Consider the following 19290-nt stretch of genomic DNA (forward strand, 5'->3'; position numbering starts at 1 on the left):
TTTCGTCTTGCTGTTCTACTTCCGGCGGCTCCTCCGCCTAAGAACTAGGCACTGGACTTTTGCCGGACATCGTGCGTTTTTGGGGTGATTTGCGCCTTATTCCCGAAAGTTTCGGCTTCGATATATGGGGTGGAAGTGCTGGCAACAAACGTGGAATGGCACCGGGCGCGAGCTCCCACTTTCCGCGTGCTATCAAAATTTCTTGTCCCGCAACAACATGACGGTAGTGCTTTACAATGTCGTCATCTTCAAAATGAATGTCACAGACTTTGCACTTCGCAGTTAGCTTTTTATCTTTGCGATGTAAAGCTTGCTCCCACCTTTTGAATTCCGTAGGGTCCTTTGGTGGCCCTAAGAAGTGGCGTGAAGTGGAGTAGCCGTTGCGGTAGCCGCTATTGCACCCCGGCGCAAAGCAAGTCGGCATGCCGAACCGTGGATGAATCCCTTGCTCCTCACTACGCTTTGTACATGACGTACGTGTCTTCGTGCAAGCTCCTTCGCATGGTCGAAAACAGTTCCAAAAATGACCGACGAGCAAAGCGTACACACTCGCTGCCAACGTTACTAGTAATGTTGGACGCTGCAAAGCACGCGCACTTGCACCGACGATTTTAATAATGAAAACCATCTGGAGTGAAGGAGGCGCCCGCTATTGACGCCGACGCTCGCCAGGCAAAACAACACCTGTTTTGCCTGGCTTTAGGCAAAACACGTGAGGGTGGTCGTTCCGGCCCGCAAGGCAGTATACGACCGTTTTTGTGAACCTCATCAGTGGGAGATCCCGTTAACCAGCTTCCGGTGTAGAGTTCCTGTGCTGAATTTTTATCTGCGCCGGGCTGGTCTCACCTTCTACGGCCTTTCGAATTAATTCCGGGTGAATAAAAATCATACACCCCTTTGTTGCTTCCACCGAGTACCTGACTTTTGGAATGTTTCAAGCGAATACGCATTACGCCCTCGAATGAGTATTCGACCATATTTAATCGCGTACGGCTAATATGGAATTGCTTAAACAACTGCCTTATGCAGCTCCTTTGGAAGGTAGTAGGGTTGTTGTTTTTTGACACCCCTTTCCTTTTACACAACCAAAAAATGCTTTCAGGTGGTTATGAGACATCTTGTGCGTGAGCAAATTCTGCAGCTTCCCTGTTTCCACAAGCCTGTCAAAAGTTGCCATGACACTGTTCATACGTATGGGGAGCCCTAAAAATACGGTTTTCTTGAGGCCCTCAATAGCTGATATTCCTTGTGCATCCTGGAGTCCTGTTATGCACAATTCAGCCTTCAAAAAAGTCCTCATTGAATCCTCATTCGCTTTTCGCAGAGGTGCCTTGTACGATCAGGCGGAGGGATTTCTTGAGTTCAAAACATCAAAAAGGCGGTCAAAGATCCTTATGAACTTAGGCGTAGAATCCGCACCTTTAAATTGTGGATTAAAGCTTTAACGTGATTTCGCAAAAGTCGAGTGCATCTGCGAGAGATGAACTGAGCGTCAGAACTGTAGGCGAACTTTCATCTTCGGTGATCTAATGTCTCGTATGCACCACAAATAGCGCTGAGGCCGGAGGAGGTGAGACGAGCCCGGCGCATATAAAAGTTGAGCATAAGAACTCTACATCGGAAGCTGGTTAATGGAACCCCGCACTGACGAGATTCACAAAAACTGTCGTGTTGCTGCACAGGCATAAAGGCGCGGCTTTTACAAACGCGTTGGGTCATTTTTCGTCGAGATAAGACAGCTCAGTACTTATCGAAGCTACGCTGAAAATGCTCACTCGCCAAGTAAATCCCGTATATTGAAGTTAAACGCAATCTACACGGCTCAAATATAGGCCCACCGTCGATTCTTAGCCAGCCAATGAGCAACGCATGCAAGTAAATGCGTATACAACGATCGTATGCCTATCTACTCGAACCGTGCACAAATGGGATGCGGTAACGTTGACTGGAAGGATGAAGATGTTTAAGCTTGTCGACCGGGAAGATGATATATGTTTAAGTTTAGCAATAGCAGTACTAGAAAGCCACCGCGGTACGTCGGGGCGGCGGCCCGCCGCCGCGGACGGCTGCTGCGGCGGCTCGCCGCAGTAGCAGACGACGCGCCGAGAGTAGCGCAAGACCCGACTACAGCGCCACTAGTTCTCGCGCCCTCCACGCGGCCCGCCTCTCCGGCGGAGCTTTCAAACTGAGTTTATTCTAGTAACGTTGGGCAGAACTACCCGATCAACCACACCGGAAGCACCGGAAGTAGTCGTCCGCGTCAGCTGATTCGTTGGAAAAGCAAAATCCTCCCTGTTCTGTGGAAAAGCCAACGCAGCCAACGTTGGAAAAAGCAGAAGGGCATCCTCCCTGTTCTGTGAGGGCGCGCTGCGCTGGGCTCGTAGCTAGCGCCGCGCGCGAGCAGCCACCGAGAGATAAAACCGGCTAGGTTCTCGCATTCAGGGTCAGAACCCAACCTTGAATTCTCCTGCGCGTACTGACAGGATTCTTGGTCGTCTCGGTGCTCCGATACCCCATTGGTATACACGGGTAAGACACTCAACTTGCGCCTTTATCATGGCTTGCTTCCGTCTGGTGTTCTCGCCCAGGGCCCAACGCCGGGCGGCAGGGGTTCGATATGGCGCGGTTTGCGAACGGGGGTCCCGACCACAGTCCCGACCCTCGTCTGCTGCCACACAGGATAATGCATGAGCCATTTATTCGGACTACGAACGCTTTTAGTTTCGCTTCGTGGCCGCTTTGGGCCGGGCAGTGCAGCGGCCCGGAATTCGGCGCCACGTATCTTCGAACTCGCGATTGCGCGAGCGGCTAGCTCTCCGCTCGCTGCTACTACTACTGCGCTCTGTTCTTCGCCACCTACGCCAGCCGCTGGCAATCTTTCTCCGCCGTACCTTTGTCCACTCGCTGCTCTTTTTACTCGCTCTGTCGCTTCCACAGCTTGCCAACCATGCCAGAGCGAAGGAGCCACTCGAGCGACACTATGGTCAAATTTCTGAAGGGGCGAGTGGAGTCGAACCAGGGCATCTCGCTCCAGAAGCTGACCGGCCATACTGCCGTCTGACCCGAGGAAAAAGTACAGCTGCTCCAGGAGGTCCCTGAAGCTGTTCCTGCAGCAGCTCCTGAAAGGATTTCGTCATCCACAACAACAACGTGTACGTGCGCCCCAAAGGCTGCTGCACGACTCCGCGGCCCAACGCCAGTGCGGACAACTTCATGACGTCGGACTGCGGCACGGACGGGGAGGACGTCACCTGCCTGACGGACGTCAAGGGCACCGTATGCCGCCTATTCCTTGTATACGGTTTCGTCTCCGTCAAGCATCCCATCAAGACAAGTGTATACTTCGACTTGAAGTCCTTCGAGAATGGCGAACACTCCAGCCTGCCGTCGTCCGGGCTGCAGGTGGGCGACTGCGTCGTCCTGGATGCCAAGGTTGGACCCAAGAACTGCGAAGCCCGTTTCCGCGCCACCCGCATCGCTCGCGCCCCCATGACCAAGCCCTCGTCGTCGTCTTCTCCCTCGCTGAACAGCGTGAACGACGAAGCAGAAGGCGAATGCAGTGCCGCATCGCACCTTGTCGACCAACACGGTGTGATACAGGCGGTCATGTCAACGTATGGCTTCATAAAGTTCGGTCGCGATCTAAGGGAGCGGGCCTTTTTCCATGCCGACAAAGTGGACAAGTCGCTCGGCAGGTCCATCAAGAATCTGCCGGACGTGTTTACCGTTAAGGACAAGGTCCGCTTCAATGCCAAGCGAAGCACGAAGCCGTCGAGCAATGTCAAGTGGGAGGCTACAATAGTGTACCTCTGCCGGAGCAGTGACCCCAACGGCACTGCCGACTCTGGAGGTGAGAGTGGCAATGAAGTATTCATGTCCGACGATGACGGTGACATCGATGACCTCCTTTGGGCCAAGACCGACGAGTGCGACCGCCGCGACGCTGACCTCGATGAGTCTCCTGTGGGCTATGCCGACTGGGATGTAAGCTCGGATAAGGCGGACTCCTGCAACTCTTCCGTTAAGGGGAGTGCAAGGCACGTGCTGTCCAACCGAGAGCACAGGGAAAAGTTGGCCGGTGAGCGAGGCTTCTTCTACCCCGTGACAGAGTCTATTGGCACGATCAAGTTCGGTCCCAGCCGTGGCTTGGCAGCTAGTGCGGCTGTCGAGGTGACGTACCGCGACAAGGGTCGGATTGAAGACCTTCTCTGGGAAGTGGCCGACGGCCAGGAAGTCAGCTTCGATGCTGTTCAAGCGGAAGACAATACGTGGATTGCAACGCTTGTATGGATCGGGCAGAGGCCTGCAAAGCCACTCGTCGACGATAGCGAAGCTGTCTTTAACAGGCTCGCTCGGAAACCACCACCAGATGCTGAACTGGGGCCGTGCAGCGATTTTGGCGGAGAGGAAACTCTCCAAAATGTGGGCCCGGCATCCCAGCCTACGCAGCCCTCCATCTCCATTTACAAGGACGCCAAAGGGACGGTCCTTGGAGTCATGGAGAGCATCGGGACTTGCGAGGTTCAGGAACTTGCAGTCTCGAGGAAGGTAGAGTTCAGCAGCGAGTGCTTCTACAAGGACGGCACAGTGTTCATGGGCGACCTCAACGAATTGCTCCAAGAAGGTGACACGGTATTTCTCGACTACATGGTGGGCCTCAACGGGATGAGGGAAGAGGTGTGCTGCGACCTCGTCTGGCAGGGCAGGAGACCACGGGGAGTCCGGCAGATGAGTCCCGAAGAATTTGGGCAGCGTCTCCAGATTGACACGCAGGACGCAGAGAACTCTCTCCGCTTTGAAGACTTCGAGACTGAGATGTGAGTAGAGAGTTTTATGCTATTTGAAGTGTCTCTAAGTATGCACGCTACTTCCTGCAAGGCATGCCAGCAATGTACAGATGGGCCATTTTCAAATTTGTACATAAAGTTTACGACAATAATGCCTTCGTTAATGAGGCATGTCTGTGTGTTTATTGTTCTTCGCATTTATGGTGTAGGTAGAACTCTTTGTGAGGGCAAGGCTTAATTGGCTTCTGTTCATTCTGCCATTGGAAACTGTCAGTCCGAGTGATGTTCAGTGTTTCAGCCGTTGTTAAATCAACAGTAACCTTATATTTCTGTAAGGACTACTTGTTGCTTAATGAACTAGAAAATGTGGAGCAGAATGATGGGAGTCCATGCCGCTGGCCATTTTTAGCAGTGTGGTTTGTGATGATTTCAAGCCGCAGAAAAGGCCTTGTGCAGAATGGCAGGCGGTTCCTTCTTTTTGTGCCTCCATGTAAAGAAAGCGGATCCTTTCTGGGCAAAACGGAAAAAAAGAGCGTCCTGGAAAGCTTGTTTTTGTTAAGGCCCTGGTGGCTGCGTTTGCGTGATTCCGTTGTGCGATTGGTGGACTTGTGGTCATTCTCACTTTGTGTTGCTCTCAGACCCGACGTATAAGCATCCTCTTTCTTACTTACGTAGTTAGTTGCGGAAGGCAAGAGACTGAGCTCTGCCTTCAACTTTCAGATGCTCCCGTGTGCACTTTGTGGCCATCCTTCTGAGCTTGACCTGGAAACTTTCCCTCGGTTCCAAACAGCAAACGAGCAGAGGTGGCGTCACGTGGTCCCTCAAGGGTGCCCTCGGACCATGGGCTACTGGATGACACGGTCTTCACCAGGGGCAGTGGAACCAGCAGCTCGGTCTCTGTAGCCGGTCTTCTCGGTGCTCTACCACCGGTAACGAGCACCCCACCCTACCTGCGGTCCCCTGGAGCACGCAACGAGTCTTCGGCCTGCGGTACGTGAACCCTTTGGCAAACTCTGCACCATATTTATCCCAGGGGAGTGTGAGCACTTTCTCCTCTGGCAGTGCCATGTGATGGAGTTCAAGCGGCTGCAAATTTATTGCCCTCTACTACGAGCAGTAGTAGTAGTACGTGGGTCAATACACTTTAATTTACCCATTAATTCCACTTCAGTTGGCTGTGTCCGAAGGGTTGGACGGTATCCAGAACTATTAGCTGTGTACCCATACATATTACGTAAATATTTTGCTTAGATCCATCTCGTGTTATTTTAGGGGTTCATATTTCAGGCAACATGTAACCTGTCAATGCTGGACATCAGGGGTATGTGTCATGACAAGTTAATTGCCACACTTGAACTTGTCAGCTTGCTTCAAGTGCAGCGTCTGTGAAGAAAGAGCATTGACTTCATGTCTTTAGCATCATGATCTGAGCATCTGCTTCAGTACGTCAGTCTTTTCTTCCCAGAGCATGCTGAGAGTGGAACCGCCTTTCCACCGATACTGTTTTCACTAGTGGTAATTTCTTTCATCAAGCGTTAGCTAACATTGCGTAGGGCCTGTGTTTTTTTCGTTCTTTTTCGAACTTCTTCATTTACTTTATACGATGGGACTGGCTGTCTCACACTACAGTAGCTGACCGATTTTTTGGACCTGGAGGGGAATGAAAAATAGTCCGAATAAAAGAGCAGTCTCAGAAATAAAACCGTGAGTCATTACACCTATGGGACAACTGGCGGTCGCTCGGGTAAGTCAAATATCCAGCATGTCTGAATTTTCAGAGTCCACAAAAACTGTTGGCTACGGTATTCCTGTATTTTGTTTAGTTAACATTCGTTTTGTGTAAAGCCTACACATGGTAGGCTTTCTTGCACAGCTTTGCCATCGTGCAAAAAAAGCCAACCAAAAGGGGCAGGCTGTGCGGTGAAGACCACTTCCATTGCTCCGTTATGATGTGGCGCATGTGTGGTCTCCGGAAAGGAAACAAACGATTGGGTACATCGTGTTCGAATGTAATTGTATCCATCCAAGTCTACATGAAGTAAATATTTTCCATCCCAAAGACTAGGTTCAAAGGTATTACGAAAGTAAATAATGCTGTGGAGGGAATATCTGGAGCATCAGAATTTTGAAGCTTCTGCGAGCATTTCTTGTACAGGAGCTCAAATGACATTGAAAAATGTGTAATAGCATATTCAGGCTGTGTGCTCAATCCGATAACAGCAGCAGCTATCTGTGGCATTGCAAATGGCCTGGGGCTTGAGTGAGCTCTCTGAGCTATTTGTTTGAGTACGGACACTGTGACACTTCCATGCAACACACTTTCGTGGCATCCAAGTAACACTGCAAGAGTAGAATTGCGCTGAGTGTATTGGTGGCTTTGCTTGTTTTTACTGACAGGTCAGAACTTTGACGAACTATGTTCCCTACCTCCCCTTTTCCCTTTTACAGAAAGTGCTTCAGACACATCACTCCTTTCTGCCGGCGTGAACGTGAGTCTGAAATTGTGCTTTTCTCCCTCGTGTATTTTCAACAAATTCTGTAATTCTCCATATGCTTTAAACCCGTGCTTCGAGCTAGATTGCATGACAATATTTGTTTAGGCACTGCGTGTCGTTGAAATGGTAGCTAAAAAATAATGTGTCCTGTGTAATTTCTGTGCGTGTGCTTGTGGCCACCAGAAAGCACAACAAAATAATCGGTGTTGCTGCAACCTTTTTAGGTTTTTCAATTACTGTTTTTTAGGCGTTTGCATTTGTGGGAGCCAGGTAAGTGCGCTTTATAAAGGCAATAATGGCTCCTCTTACGTTTGTATCCATCGCTGCTTTCCAAACAAGGAGTCTAGGGTTTCTTATTTAAATGTACCCCTTCATATTGCAGCTAATTTCTTGCAATAAGGAGTGAGCTATCTCACTCCGAAGTCGTGCTGGCGACTCCTCTGTTTGACGCCCATGTCGTGTCTGATTAGGGAATTCGGTTGCCAGTGGCAGTTGAAGAACAGCCCCAACAGAAACCTGTCCAGTCCTAACAGATTTCTTGCTGTACCGGTTTCAGGACGAAGTGCTCCTTCGGCTGGCCAAGATGGTGGCGGAGGAGATCATCGCGAAGGAGCATAGGCTGCGCGTCGTCCTCCACGACGTCGGTGTCCAGACCATGGATGATGGGTTGTCCCCCTCCTCCAAATCCAATGGCGTCCGCACCACCACCCTCGTCAGCTCCGGCACCCAGACCCTCTCGACCGGAGGAATCAAGTCGGAGCATCTTTTCGTCAGCTGATGTGCCTTTCTGCAGGACTACTTAGCTTGCGGGATGTTACGATTCTCCTGCCATTTTATTTTGTGCCATGCTTGTTTGCCAAAAGCAATATTTTTTCTAAAGGCATAGCCGCTTCTCGCAAAAAAAGTCATCGTGCAGTCTTTTGCCTGCTCTGCACGTGTTCCATTGAAACGGGAGGCGGCATTGCTGTGATAGCCATTTTTCATGGAAATATAAGCTTGCTCTTGAAGGGCAAGACTTCATTTTCTCTCAGCCAGTCCCCAGTGCTTGTGCAAAATGTTTGTCAAATGGGACATACCAAGTTTGTTATTTTGTAGTACTTTTTATATACAAATTTGATCTGCATGAATTGTTCAGTGAAAGTCCAAAGAATGCAATGTCTTAGTTTACAATTTATAGGGCTGGTGCCCTTACAAACGGCTGCCAGTGTTAGAAATGTGTATGCTTGAAGAAATAGATCTTATGAATCAATACTCTATGCTTGCACAGGCAAGGACTGTGTGTCCTTATGGGCATGTTTTATATGGTAATAAGATTAAGTATGCTGTGCGCTGCTCTTTCCGTGGGCTTGACAGGTTTTTATACGTGAATAAATGAGATGTTGCCCTCTAAGCTTGTTTTGGTAGTTCATGAAGGCCTTTAGAAATAGCTAGTTGTAACGAATTTCTGGATTTAACGAAGTTTTTCAAATCCCCATTTCCAGCCCTATTGAAACACATGTTTGTGACCTCTCTTTGACGAAGGCATTGCAACTGTTAACCTTGATATAATGAGTTCACTACGCTGATGAGCCGTTGTTTTTTGCCATTTTTCTGAAAAATTGGCTAGAGAACTGCACTAATGTAGTGAATTTCACCCGCACCGCAAAATACCGTGCATTTCCAGTGCTATCTGTGGTGTGTGTATGCCGGTGCCAATTCCTGCTGCCGTTGGCGTGAAGAAAAAAACGCCGCTGCTCGGTACAGTATCCGAGCTAGCAACCTCTCAACAATTTTGAGTGCGGGAAATAGCACGAAGTTCCCAAAAAAGTGCCCTTTCAGCACATGTTTGGTACTTGAAAAGTTTGTGGGAAAGCAGCAGGAGCATATCAGCGTATTTTTTCACTGTGAAATAAATCCTTAAAGGGTGATTCATCACTGATGTCTAGCATTGTGGTTTTGTTTCTGCTTCCCTCACATGAGCCTCAACTAAAAACCTGCATGTAACGAAAACCTCTATGTAATGAAAAATTGTTAACTTTTGTCAGCTTCGCTATATCCAGCTTTAACTGTATATTTGTAAGAATTGAAAGCGCAAGACAATGCCTGATGGAACACACGTCTGCTCTTTGGCTGCTGCGAGGATTGCACGAGGTGCCATTATGTTACCATGTATTTACAAGCCCATCACTTCTGTTGGGATGTAAAATTAAGTGTGGTTGTATGCTGTGCTCTGTACCTAAACCTACCGAAAACATACAAACCTTGCTTCGTCGAGTCACCTGCCACAACACAGGCATCAAAGAACACGAGCTTCGCAAGATAGTAGAAGCAACAGTATCTCCAGAGTTTTGTATGCCCTTCCCTACCTTAAGCTCGTGAAGCTCAAAACAGTAAATTTGAGATCACCATCTTGAAGTGCCTACGAACGGAACTCTGGTGTGCCCATGTATGCCCGAAACTATCTCCTTGCCAAAACTGCCCTCCAAAATACCCTTGGGGAGAAAGTAGTCGCCCACATCGCTGCCCAACAGCACAGGCTCACGTCAACCCAAGGCCGCACCATCCTGGTTGATGTGGGGTTTGGACATCTGACTTGTCCCTTGACACCATTCGTGAAATAACAGTCAAATCCATCCCGCATCACATGGACCCGTCCTCAGACTCCAGCAGGCACCAAAGCAGAGCCCTCCATCTTTCCAGCCCATCAGATTACACATTTCGCAGACACCACGTTCACAGAAAGCATATCCACAGCTATCGTGGTAGGTCCACATGAAGAGATCGTCCCGCAACATTGTAATGTACCTTCTTTTACAGCTGCTGAAATAGAAGCCATGGCCAATTCGATCACGCTGCAAATCCATTCAACTGATTACCATCCGCACAGACAGTCAAGGAGCCCTCCGAGAATCTGCAACTAACTGCTTATGTGCGCACATTCATCACGAGCTGACGCGCCTACATGGCAGCCGCCAGTTGCCTGCAAGTCTTTCGCCAGGAAATTGTAGGAAATGAAAGGGCTCATGCCCTCGCTCGTGCAGAACGAAACCCGTGCAGCCCTCAACCCTGGCCTCAGGACGACAGCCCTAATCAAAAACGCACGCAGCTCATCGCAAGTCTCGGAGGCAACAGCAGAAGGACCTTCGCAGTTCCCGTCGCAACCTTTCTTCTCAAACTTCTGATCTTGCACTCCGCGAAGGTATTAATTCACTTCCGCCAGGTGCTGATCCCTCCCTTGTGAGCTAGTTCTTCACCATATGACCCGAGATGGCAGGCCCCACTGTCAGGTGTGTGGTGCCCATCCCGAAGGTAAGCATACTTACTGGACTTGTCCTCACGCCTTGCGATCAACTGTCTTCAACCACCCATTTTACCACCCTACCTTCCATACTTGAGGGAAAGCTAGGCCGCTCCTCTGCCTGATCTCTGGCCTTGCCTCGCCCGGCACATTGCCCACGTGCGGGGCCCTGACTCCTGCGGAGTACCTGCCTGAACGCATTCCCGGCACACCAGAGAGAGAGAAACAACATTTATTCAGGCCTGCGTAAACCCGGTGGGTTACCTACTGGCGCTAATCGCCGGACCCCGTGCAAGGGGTGGTGGAAAGTCGCACTTTCGGCCGCTGGCGTTCGATGGCGGCGAGCGCGAGCTCGGCAGCCATCTTTTGGAGTTCGTAGTTGACGCTGGTGACCGCGTCCCTCACGCTTGGTGGGAGCGGATCATCGTCCTCCTCCGTTCAGAACTTCATTTTCGGCAGCCTGGGCATGGGCCGCTTCAAATAAAGTTTGACCTCTCTTTCTCAGAGTAAGGATAACAAGCCATCAAAAATAAAAAATAAAAACAGGGCCTCTATATTGTCCCTGAGGAAATGTCTTCTCAGCAATAAATTTGTGCTTTATAGATGCTTTATAAGTCGACTTTATAGATAAGCTGACTTTCCGAGTGTGATTATAAAAAACGGCTATAACTTCTGTTTCAGAAACTCTCCCAAAATCAGCTACATGACAATTAGTAGCTAAGAGGGCTCTACCGTTACGCGAAATTTCATTAACGTTTCAAAATTACATATTTCACAAAACAGTTGTAAATTTTGGGGGATTCCCGTAAACTCAATACATGGGCTTCTCCTAGAGGGAAATGGACAGCCCATATGTTTGTCTGCTAGAATAAAACTCCAATCCGTCAAAAAGTTTCATTCATGTAATTAACTAGGATATATATGCTCTACCCCCAATTGTAAACAAACGGGTATTGTTTTGTGCACCCCTTGCACTGCGCCCCGGTAGAAGCATATTGCTGCTCACTTCGCTGCTCGCCACCACAGCTTCGTTGGTCAAACTTCTTCACAGAGCGGAAGACACTGAATCTCTTTTAAAGCAAATAAATTCTGAGTGTGAGCGATGGCGTCCTGTCAAAAATCTAATGCACTTCCCCATATACTGGTTGACCGACCGAAAAGCTCTCATTAAAAAAAAAAAAAAAAAAAAAAGAGGTCATAGGACTTTTATGTCTTCCGAGCAATGCATCCGTGCTCAGAGGTGAGGCCGACTTTCAAAGTATCGGTGTCCGCTTGGTCTTGGTAAGCTGCCTTCCCCACATTGCGTGTTCTGCAGAGAAGCATGGCCATATCAAGAACCATCAATGCCAAAAATGGCCCAAATGTGAACTTCTTGGCCCTTGTCTGTAATAAAGTCCAAATATAAAGTTGACGTCCTTGATGAAGGAACGTTCACATTCGCTTTTTGGTTCAAAGGCAATCATCTGGTACGCCTGTTAAAAAAAAAAAATGTGTATGTGTATTTAAATAGCTTTCGTTAATTCAAACTTCCTTTAATTCGAACAAATATACAGGCTCCTTCGAATTCGAGTTAACGGGGTTCCACTGTATTGGTATAAAACTCGATGTTAGAAAACAGAAACAGTAACTAAAACTTTTTTTTTAGCGCCAGTAGCCATAGAGTGGAATCTGGCGCTAGCGTCAACGTGATTCGGCGGAGGCGCTCTACGCCTCCATGAGTGCCGCCATAGTGTGTAGTTCGGCCGGAAGTTCGGCGTGGCTTGGCCGGCAACGACTTTGTGGCTACGCAAATTGAGTTTTTGTTTAAAAAATTGCTGCCAAAAGTGCCGCTGTTAACAAATTTTATTTTGCATAAGACACCGTGTTACAGGGTTTATGTTTCCAAACAAATTTGGGTGTTACAAAGAAAAAAAAAGCAGAAGTGCTGCCTTTGTCTCACGCCACCAGATACAGCGGGCCGTCCCGGATTTATTTTTAAATTATTACATACTCCAAACTGGGTGAGCTTTTCTGTGATTTTTTTCTAATATTTTGCTGAAAAAAATGTTTAGATTGTCTGAAACTGTGCTCTTGCTTCCTCTCAATACAGTATTATTATCGTATGCTACGCGTTTCAGCAGGCGGTCGTGGGCAGAACAGATGCAACGTAGAGATACAGGAATGATGGAATCGCGTCGTATTTATTTGCTTTGTCCAAGCAGATTTAAACAAACTTAGAGGCGATGCCTATTACCGCAAGTAAGTCTTCAAGCACGCGCGATGAAATTGCATGAATGCGTTAAATGGCAAATAAATCCTGGCTTGTCGAGTAGCTATGTGTTGTCTCATTGCGCTTGGCCAAGGCAGTGAATGCTTCAAGGGGTAAGTAAACGCAGCGGCGGCGACGAGCGATGCGAAAATCGTAACTGAATGTGTGCAGAAAACGGATAGTGTGGGCTAACATAGCTTATTTAGTGGCTGTAGTGTGCGCGGCGGCGGCAAGCGGTATGAACAGGCCGCTGGGACGTTCGCTCGCTTTTTGCTGGCCAGAAGCAGCCCACAAGCGAGCGGCAGCGGCGATACAGTGAACTGTGGCGACGAGCGACGACGACAGAGGACATTGGCGGCAGTGTATTAATTTTTTTTTCGCTTGTCGCTGTCACCCAGTACTCTCTGCTGTTGTACCTTTTGAGTTACGTTTTCGGCGTCGCTTGTCGCCGTCACTGCATGTGGTCACCCCTTCATCTTAAGAAACTCGCCGCTAACGCGAGCACATGCGTTAAGTGCTAATCACGCTGTTATATAGACATATCTGTGATAGCCATTGAATGCCAGAAATTGGCATCCCGAAAACGGAAACGCACACCGAAAACAGAACTAACAAGCACTTCAGAGCCGAGAAGCCTAATCCATAGTCCTTTGTACTAGCCACTGGCTGCCAATCCGATTCGCACACTACCCACAATTCCCATGTCGGCGTGCGATCGCAGCGACACTTTCCGCTCTAGGTAATATTGAGAAACTCTATGCCAGTAGCTAAAAGCCTGGCTCCCATGTGCGCTACTTCGTTAGGAAAGCTGAAAGTCAAAGCAATCCAATCCGGTCTCTTTTATTAAGATGGCGGCGCCTACGGCGTTGCGGTGCTGTCGAAACCTCCCTCTCGTTGTAATTCTGGGCGCAACTGGAACTGGGAAATCAAAGTTGGCAATAGAAATAGCTTCAAGGTTTAATGGAGAAATAATCAGTGCAGATTCAATGCAGGTAAGAAAACGACAACTGTTTCTACTCGCTCAGTTTAGTTTCGTTCTACCCTCTGCTGGCCTGTTGCTTTTCGTTCGTGAAACAACTTGACAAGTTAGTTTAACTTGCTGTGCTTGTTATATGCTTTTGACTAGGTGTACAAGTCACTCGACATCATCACAAACAAGGTTACACAAGCCGAAAGACAAGCGGCGCCTCACCATCTCCTCGATTTCTTGGATCCTCTTCTAAACTACACCGTCGCCGACTTCCAAAACAAGGCACTTGGAATCGTAAGGAACTCTTTTCTTTTTTTGTGCAGCGCTTTAATAGCCACCCTGTCATCTACATTATGGATAATAATGCTCCTTGAGTTTTTTTTTCTGTACGATAGGATGCCGTAAGCAGCGGTAGCAACAGAAACGTACGCGCCTTTTGTAACTTTGGACAGTGAGCGAACAGATAGGATGCGATTGCTAAGGAGCCGCAATAAATGGTCAGTCTGACAATACCTTCCAAAGTGTTGGCTTGCAGAGAGTCATGAATGCTTATTTCTATATCGACGCAAAAAAAAATTTGTTAGAAAGGTAGAAAAGGGGCGGGAGGGGGATCTTTGTCGCTTAAAGCAGCAGAAAAAGGCGGCTGCCCAACTCACCTGACGTAAATTCGTCGACATTCGCCAGAAACGCTTTTGCGGGAACACTGCTCACGGACTTTCACACTCTGAGCTTGAAACAATTAAGTTAAAGGTACAAACAACTTAGCACCCTCCACAAAGGTGCAAGACACGACTCTTAAAAACCTTCTGTGATCGTCTAACTGGATCGTCAAGGTTATCTTAAAGCAAGTATCTGCCTGGCTTGCGTATAACCCAAACGCTAAGCAATAATAATTTTCTGAAACACAGTGCAACCAATATTTGGCTCGTTACAAAGCATTTGTTGCGCCCTAGTGAACTGCACGGCAAGCTAGGTGTCTAAGTTTCAGGAATCGGGCATTAAAAGCAGCTTTGGTTGTTTGTTGTTTCTGTCCTCGACTACTAGGACATTGTCATAGTTGATGTAGGCACCCTTTTGTGCTGCCAGAACTCGCGACTCAAAGTGGCGTTTGTGAGCATTGGGATGCGAAGCCCATGTAAAGGAGTTCTTTCAATGGGAACTTGACTTATTAAGGGAGTTGGGGTGATAGGCGTGTTCCCTCTCTTTTGAGGCAATCTCGGAAGGCTGCGCCTATTAGGGAATGAATGTCCCACCCTCCTGCCACTAGCAGTCAATAATTCCTTGCATGGTTTCTAGTATTGGTAATGATAACTGATGACATCAGTTATCTTTCTGCAACAAGTTTGTTATTTGGTGCACTTTTTGCTTTGTTTTGCCAGTGTTTCTCACTAGTGATAAGTGAATAAAAATAAAAAGGATGCACCTCTAGGGACGCCCTTTCAGCCCGTGTCTGTTTAACAAGTGCGCAGTTTACAATACGAAGTGTCCTAAAGCGCCCTAGCCGGACAATTTAACGCTGTTAGAAGTACTCAGGTCTTCGCTCACTGAGTTTTATTCAAAGACAGCAAATTTGGCCCCTTTAATTTGTCAGATTTTTAATGGCCAACGTTATGCACCTTCTGCCAAATTCTCAAAAAACTTGGAGCATAAGGGTTGCAAGGTCAAACTGACCTTTGTAGTCAGGACAAACAGACGATTGTTTTAAACAGTTGCAACATGAAGCCATGAGTGTGAATGATAGTTTATCCCAAAGCTAGGAAGAAAGAATGACTTCGTCTTTGTCTTGGCCTTTCTATCTAGAAAACCAAAATATGCTGCCCTGCAAAGACAGTTTGAAACAGCTGAATCTCTTTCCTTGGTCCTTGAGGTGAAAGAAAGTTCAGGAATAAATCGTCCCTCTGCTTTCTTTCCTCGTGTTTCAGATTGACAACCTGTTTAGGAGTCAGAAGTTGCCAATTGTTGTAGGCGGCACCAACTACTACATTGAGTCCCTTCTCTGGAAAATCCTTGTTCGGGATGAGGTAAGTGTGAGAAAAAGAATTACTAAGCTAAGCACCGAAGCTTCGTGGCTTGAATGGGAATCTGGATGCTGGCAGATCTGGTGAAGCTTTTACACTCATTTAAATTCTGCTCTTTACATACATATACGTGTAGGTGCTTTCGTCCTCAAAAGTCTAAAATCAGAGCATGTTGCTACTGAAATTTCTCTTGGCAGCATCTTATAATTGGGCATCAAAGACATGTTTGTGGAAGAACATTTGAGATGTAGAGTACTACATTCCTGCAAATATTAGATGCCAAGCCACCGCATGATGCTACGAATGCTTTTCTTTTAAATTCGTTTTGTAACTAGACTTTTACGCCTACAGTACATGTCTACACATGCGTGAATGCTTGTTGAAATGCAAAAGAGAGGTAACAGGGGCCAACAAGCTTTCCGCTAACGCTTAATGAAGCATTACAGTAAATTACAGTACTGCGTTCTCTTCAAAAATCTTTTTACTTATTTTTGTATTTTTATTTTTCGTCATGCATCCAGCATGGTGCGTCGCTGGGAAGCGTGCAGAAAGCAGAAATGTGCCCATTTATGTCCTACAGATATCTAGCGCCTGTCTGTCTGGGAGGGAATGTGCAATTTTGGCGCTTCCATTGTTCTTTCAGAAGCCATTTGATGACCAACTTGCCTATGACAGCAACCGGGTTCAGCTAAGGGAGGTGATCAGTTCCTTCCTGCAAACCAAGAGGGGAGCCTGCCATGAAGCCGCAGACGCTGCGAATTCGTTGCTCGCCAGTGTCCCAGACAGTGCTTGCTTCGAGGATGTCACAACAGACCAGTTGTACGAGTGCCTCAAACTGGTGGATCCGGAGCGGGCTTTGAGACTTCACCCTAAGGATCGCCGAAAGATTGAACGGTATGTGACGTGTTTCGTTTCATTTTAACAATTTCAAGTGTCTACATTTTCCTGTGGTTATGCACCTCCCAGTTCTGGTTTTTCTTTGCCTATTCGCGGCGATATGTTTGAGTTGCACCCGTTGGCTCTGACTTCAGCTTAGGGACTCGTACTGCTGTCATCTGCTACACTGCGCTTGTGAGGGACAGCAGTGTCTGTGCTTAAAATTGCTCGCTTTGATGTTTTAGCGCATTAAAAGGCTTATTTCGAGTAAATAAGTTATTTTGCCAGCTTGTGACACCTCTGAATAATTTTAAGCGGTATCCCGCACAAGTTTGCAACACACGAGGAGAGAGAGAACTACTTTTGTAAGAGCATCGGTCAGAAGGTTGTGTGTCCCTCGTCCTTTCTAGCTTATTTGCGAGGTTCAGTGCTCAGAGGTCCTCGACAAGTATTCAAAATGCGTAGGCTTCCCGAAAGTATTTTTGAGATGCTCTTATGAAGACTAGGCAATCTGTAATGCTACATACCAAGAAGTGGCCCCCTACAAGCGCATTGCACAGCAGGAAATAAAACAGTTGTCTTCTATTTCTTTCTTTGTTGTTGACTTGTATCAGATGAAGGTTTTTTTCTGTGCCCAATGATTTAATTTTTCTGCATTTTCACAAACATCTTATTAGGAGGTTTGGGGATGTTTGGGAGGCTCACAAAGTCCGTGGGGACATTTTCTTCAGGCTGTATGGCACACATTCCCCTCTTCACAAATTAGCTGTTGTTATGGCTGCATGCAAGTAGGTTCATATCAGCAATGTGTGTTGTTTACTCACATGCAAATAGATTGAGAAGGTTTGTGCTACGCCACCACAAAATAGCGCAGACAACGTTGTCCAGTGTGCTCCAAATTTCTAGTGACCATCGTTATCATAACAAACTGACTCTCAACTAGAACGGTTATAACATGATTAGCACTGAAAGCTTGATATACTCACTAACAAACGCATTAAATAGTAAACGTGCCAGTTTCCAGTATAACAAGAATAAGTCCAAGTAGCTAGTTATTGTTTTACAACCCCTTCAGGCATTAAAAAAAAAAATACTGGCCTACTTGGGATGATGTTCCATGAATTGAAGAAAATCAGTCCTGTTCTCGTGAGTGCAGTTTTACTCTAGCGCATATCTGAATATGGGAAAAATATGACTGTGGAAAATATATTTTAAATAACCCTGCAGGTCTGAACAAATGCAATGTTACTGTATTTTTACCGTATACGTTATTACCTTGCGTGCATGCATGTGTGTGTGTTTGTGTGTGTGTTTGTGTGTGTGTGTACATGTGTGCGTTTTATGGCGAAAACAAGTTATGGCGGCGCACCTTCAGAAATTATGGAAACTGACTAGCACTAGCTCCTCTGCATACTGACTTTTTATAAGGACAGAAAAGCAGTAAAAAAAAAAATGGTGTGTCATTCGTAAGACTCTATGATTTGGTTTACACCTACAAATATCAGACGTCATTGAAACCTAGATTGCCTTGTGGATGAAGTGGTAATGCACCGTGCCCTGTATACGAGTACAGCCTCCGTGCTTGAACCGACCACGCTATTGGTATCATGCTCAGTTGCTAACGCTTTGCGCAGTGAACCTTCATACTGGTTAGAAGCCTGGTCCCAGCCAAAAAAAATCATTAGAAGTTCAATTAGAACTGCCAAAAACACAATTGGACCAATTGGAACCAAGTGGAAGTGCAGTTTGACGGTTCTAAATGAACTTACAATGGTTTTTTGCGGCTGGCGTTTATAACCAGCATGTGCCTATACACACAGTCAGTTGTTTAGAACTCAACTTATTTTTTTGTGCCTTAAAGTGCATGTCGACATACTCTCATGCCGTAACAACATGAAATGATGTGATACAATACTTTCGAGCATTCAACAAGATTACAAAAACTGTTTTACCGTTTCCTTACATACAATTACCAGGAATCGTAATGCCATCTGTCAAAGCCAACAACCCTGAAGGCCTGGAATTTGTCTTCGTCTTGCATTTTCGCTGTTGTCAGTGATTAGCATCTGGCCGCTCCCTTTGTTCAAAAGATTGGCCAGTACAGAAGCTGACACCTAGCTCCAACTCTTTGCGCTCCTCGTAGGACCGGCCTCGCAAGGAATGGGGTGATTCCGGCAATGTTTCCTCTGGAGTGGTATCAAAAACTGTACCGTGTATATCGGAATATAGGTTGAGCTGGAATATAAGTCGAACCCCTTACCTTGCGGCCTTGAAATGGGAAAAAAAAGCTTGGTACAAAAACATTGTTTTATTGAGACTATGAGCACTTATTTTGTCTAAGGTGTCTGAAATCTTATAGGGCAACTGCTTCTGTCTGGCTTTCTTCCACACACCAAGTCAAACCCAATGCAGTCCGGGGAATTGCTTATGGGGAAATTCTTAAACGCTCACAAGACTATGTCATCAGGAAGCAAGTGCCAAGCAGGGGACACCCATGTGCAGACCGTCACAGGAGACTGTCTTGCAGGCGGCCAGAAGGCGTCTTAGAATTGTTGCCGGCTGTCCATTCGTAGCGTCATCACACGATGCTCGTGAACAAAGGCTGCCACCTTATCATTC

General features: G+C 47.1%; 1 protein-coding gene and 1 pseudogene across 3 annotated transcripts in view; both read left to right on the forward strand.

Annotated features, from left to right (window-relative positions):
• Nucleotides 1–2535: 2535 nt before the first annotated feature.
• Nucleotides 2536–9200, forward strand: LOC144159641 (uncharacterized; annotated as a pseudogene). The gene is made up of 4 exons (XR_013320342.1): nt 2536–4817; nt 5578–5777; nt 7236–7276; nt 7839–9200. The product of XR_013320342.1 is annotated as an uncharacterized LOC144159641 (transcript).
• Nucleotides 9201–13632: 4432 nt separating this feature from the next.
• The window catches only part of LOC144159642 (tRNA dimethylallyltransferase-like), a 38434-nt gene continuing 32776 nt past the window's right edge, over nt 13633–19290 (forward strand). For both annotated transcript variants that reach the window (XM_077691248.1, XM_077691249.1), the window contains exons 1-4: nt 13633–13799; nt 13934–14071; nt 15700–15798; nt 16439–16689. In XM_077691248.1, the coding sequence (XP_077547374.1) occupies nt 13656–13799; nt 13934–14071; nt 15700–15798; nt 16439–16689 (632 nt within the window). In that variant the 5' untranslated portion in view covers nt 13633–13655. The remainder of the gene's footprint in view (nt 13800–13933; nt 14072–15699; nt 15799–16438; nt 16690–19290) is intronic.

This window comes from Haemaphysalis longicornis, unplaced genomic scaffold (genome assembly GCF_048455015.1).
Source record: "Haemaphysalis longicornis isolate Haplotype H1 unplaced genomic scaffold, Haemaphysalis longicornis Haplotype H1 scaffold_10, whole genome shotgun sequence".
NCBI classification, from domain to species: Eukaryota; Metazoa; Arthropoda; class Arachnida; order Ixodida; family Ixodidae; genus Haemaphysalis; species Haemaphysalis longicornis.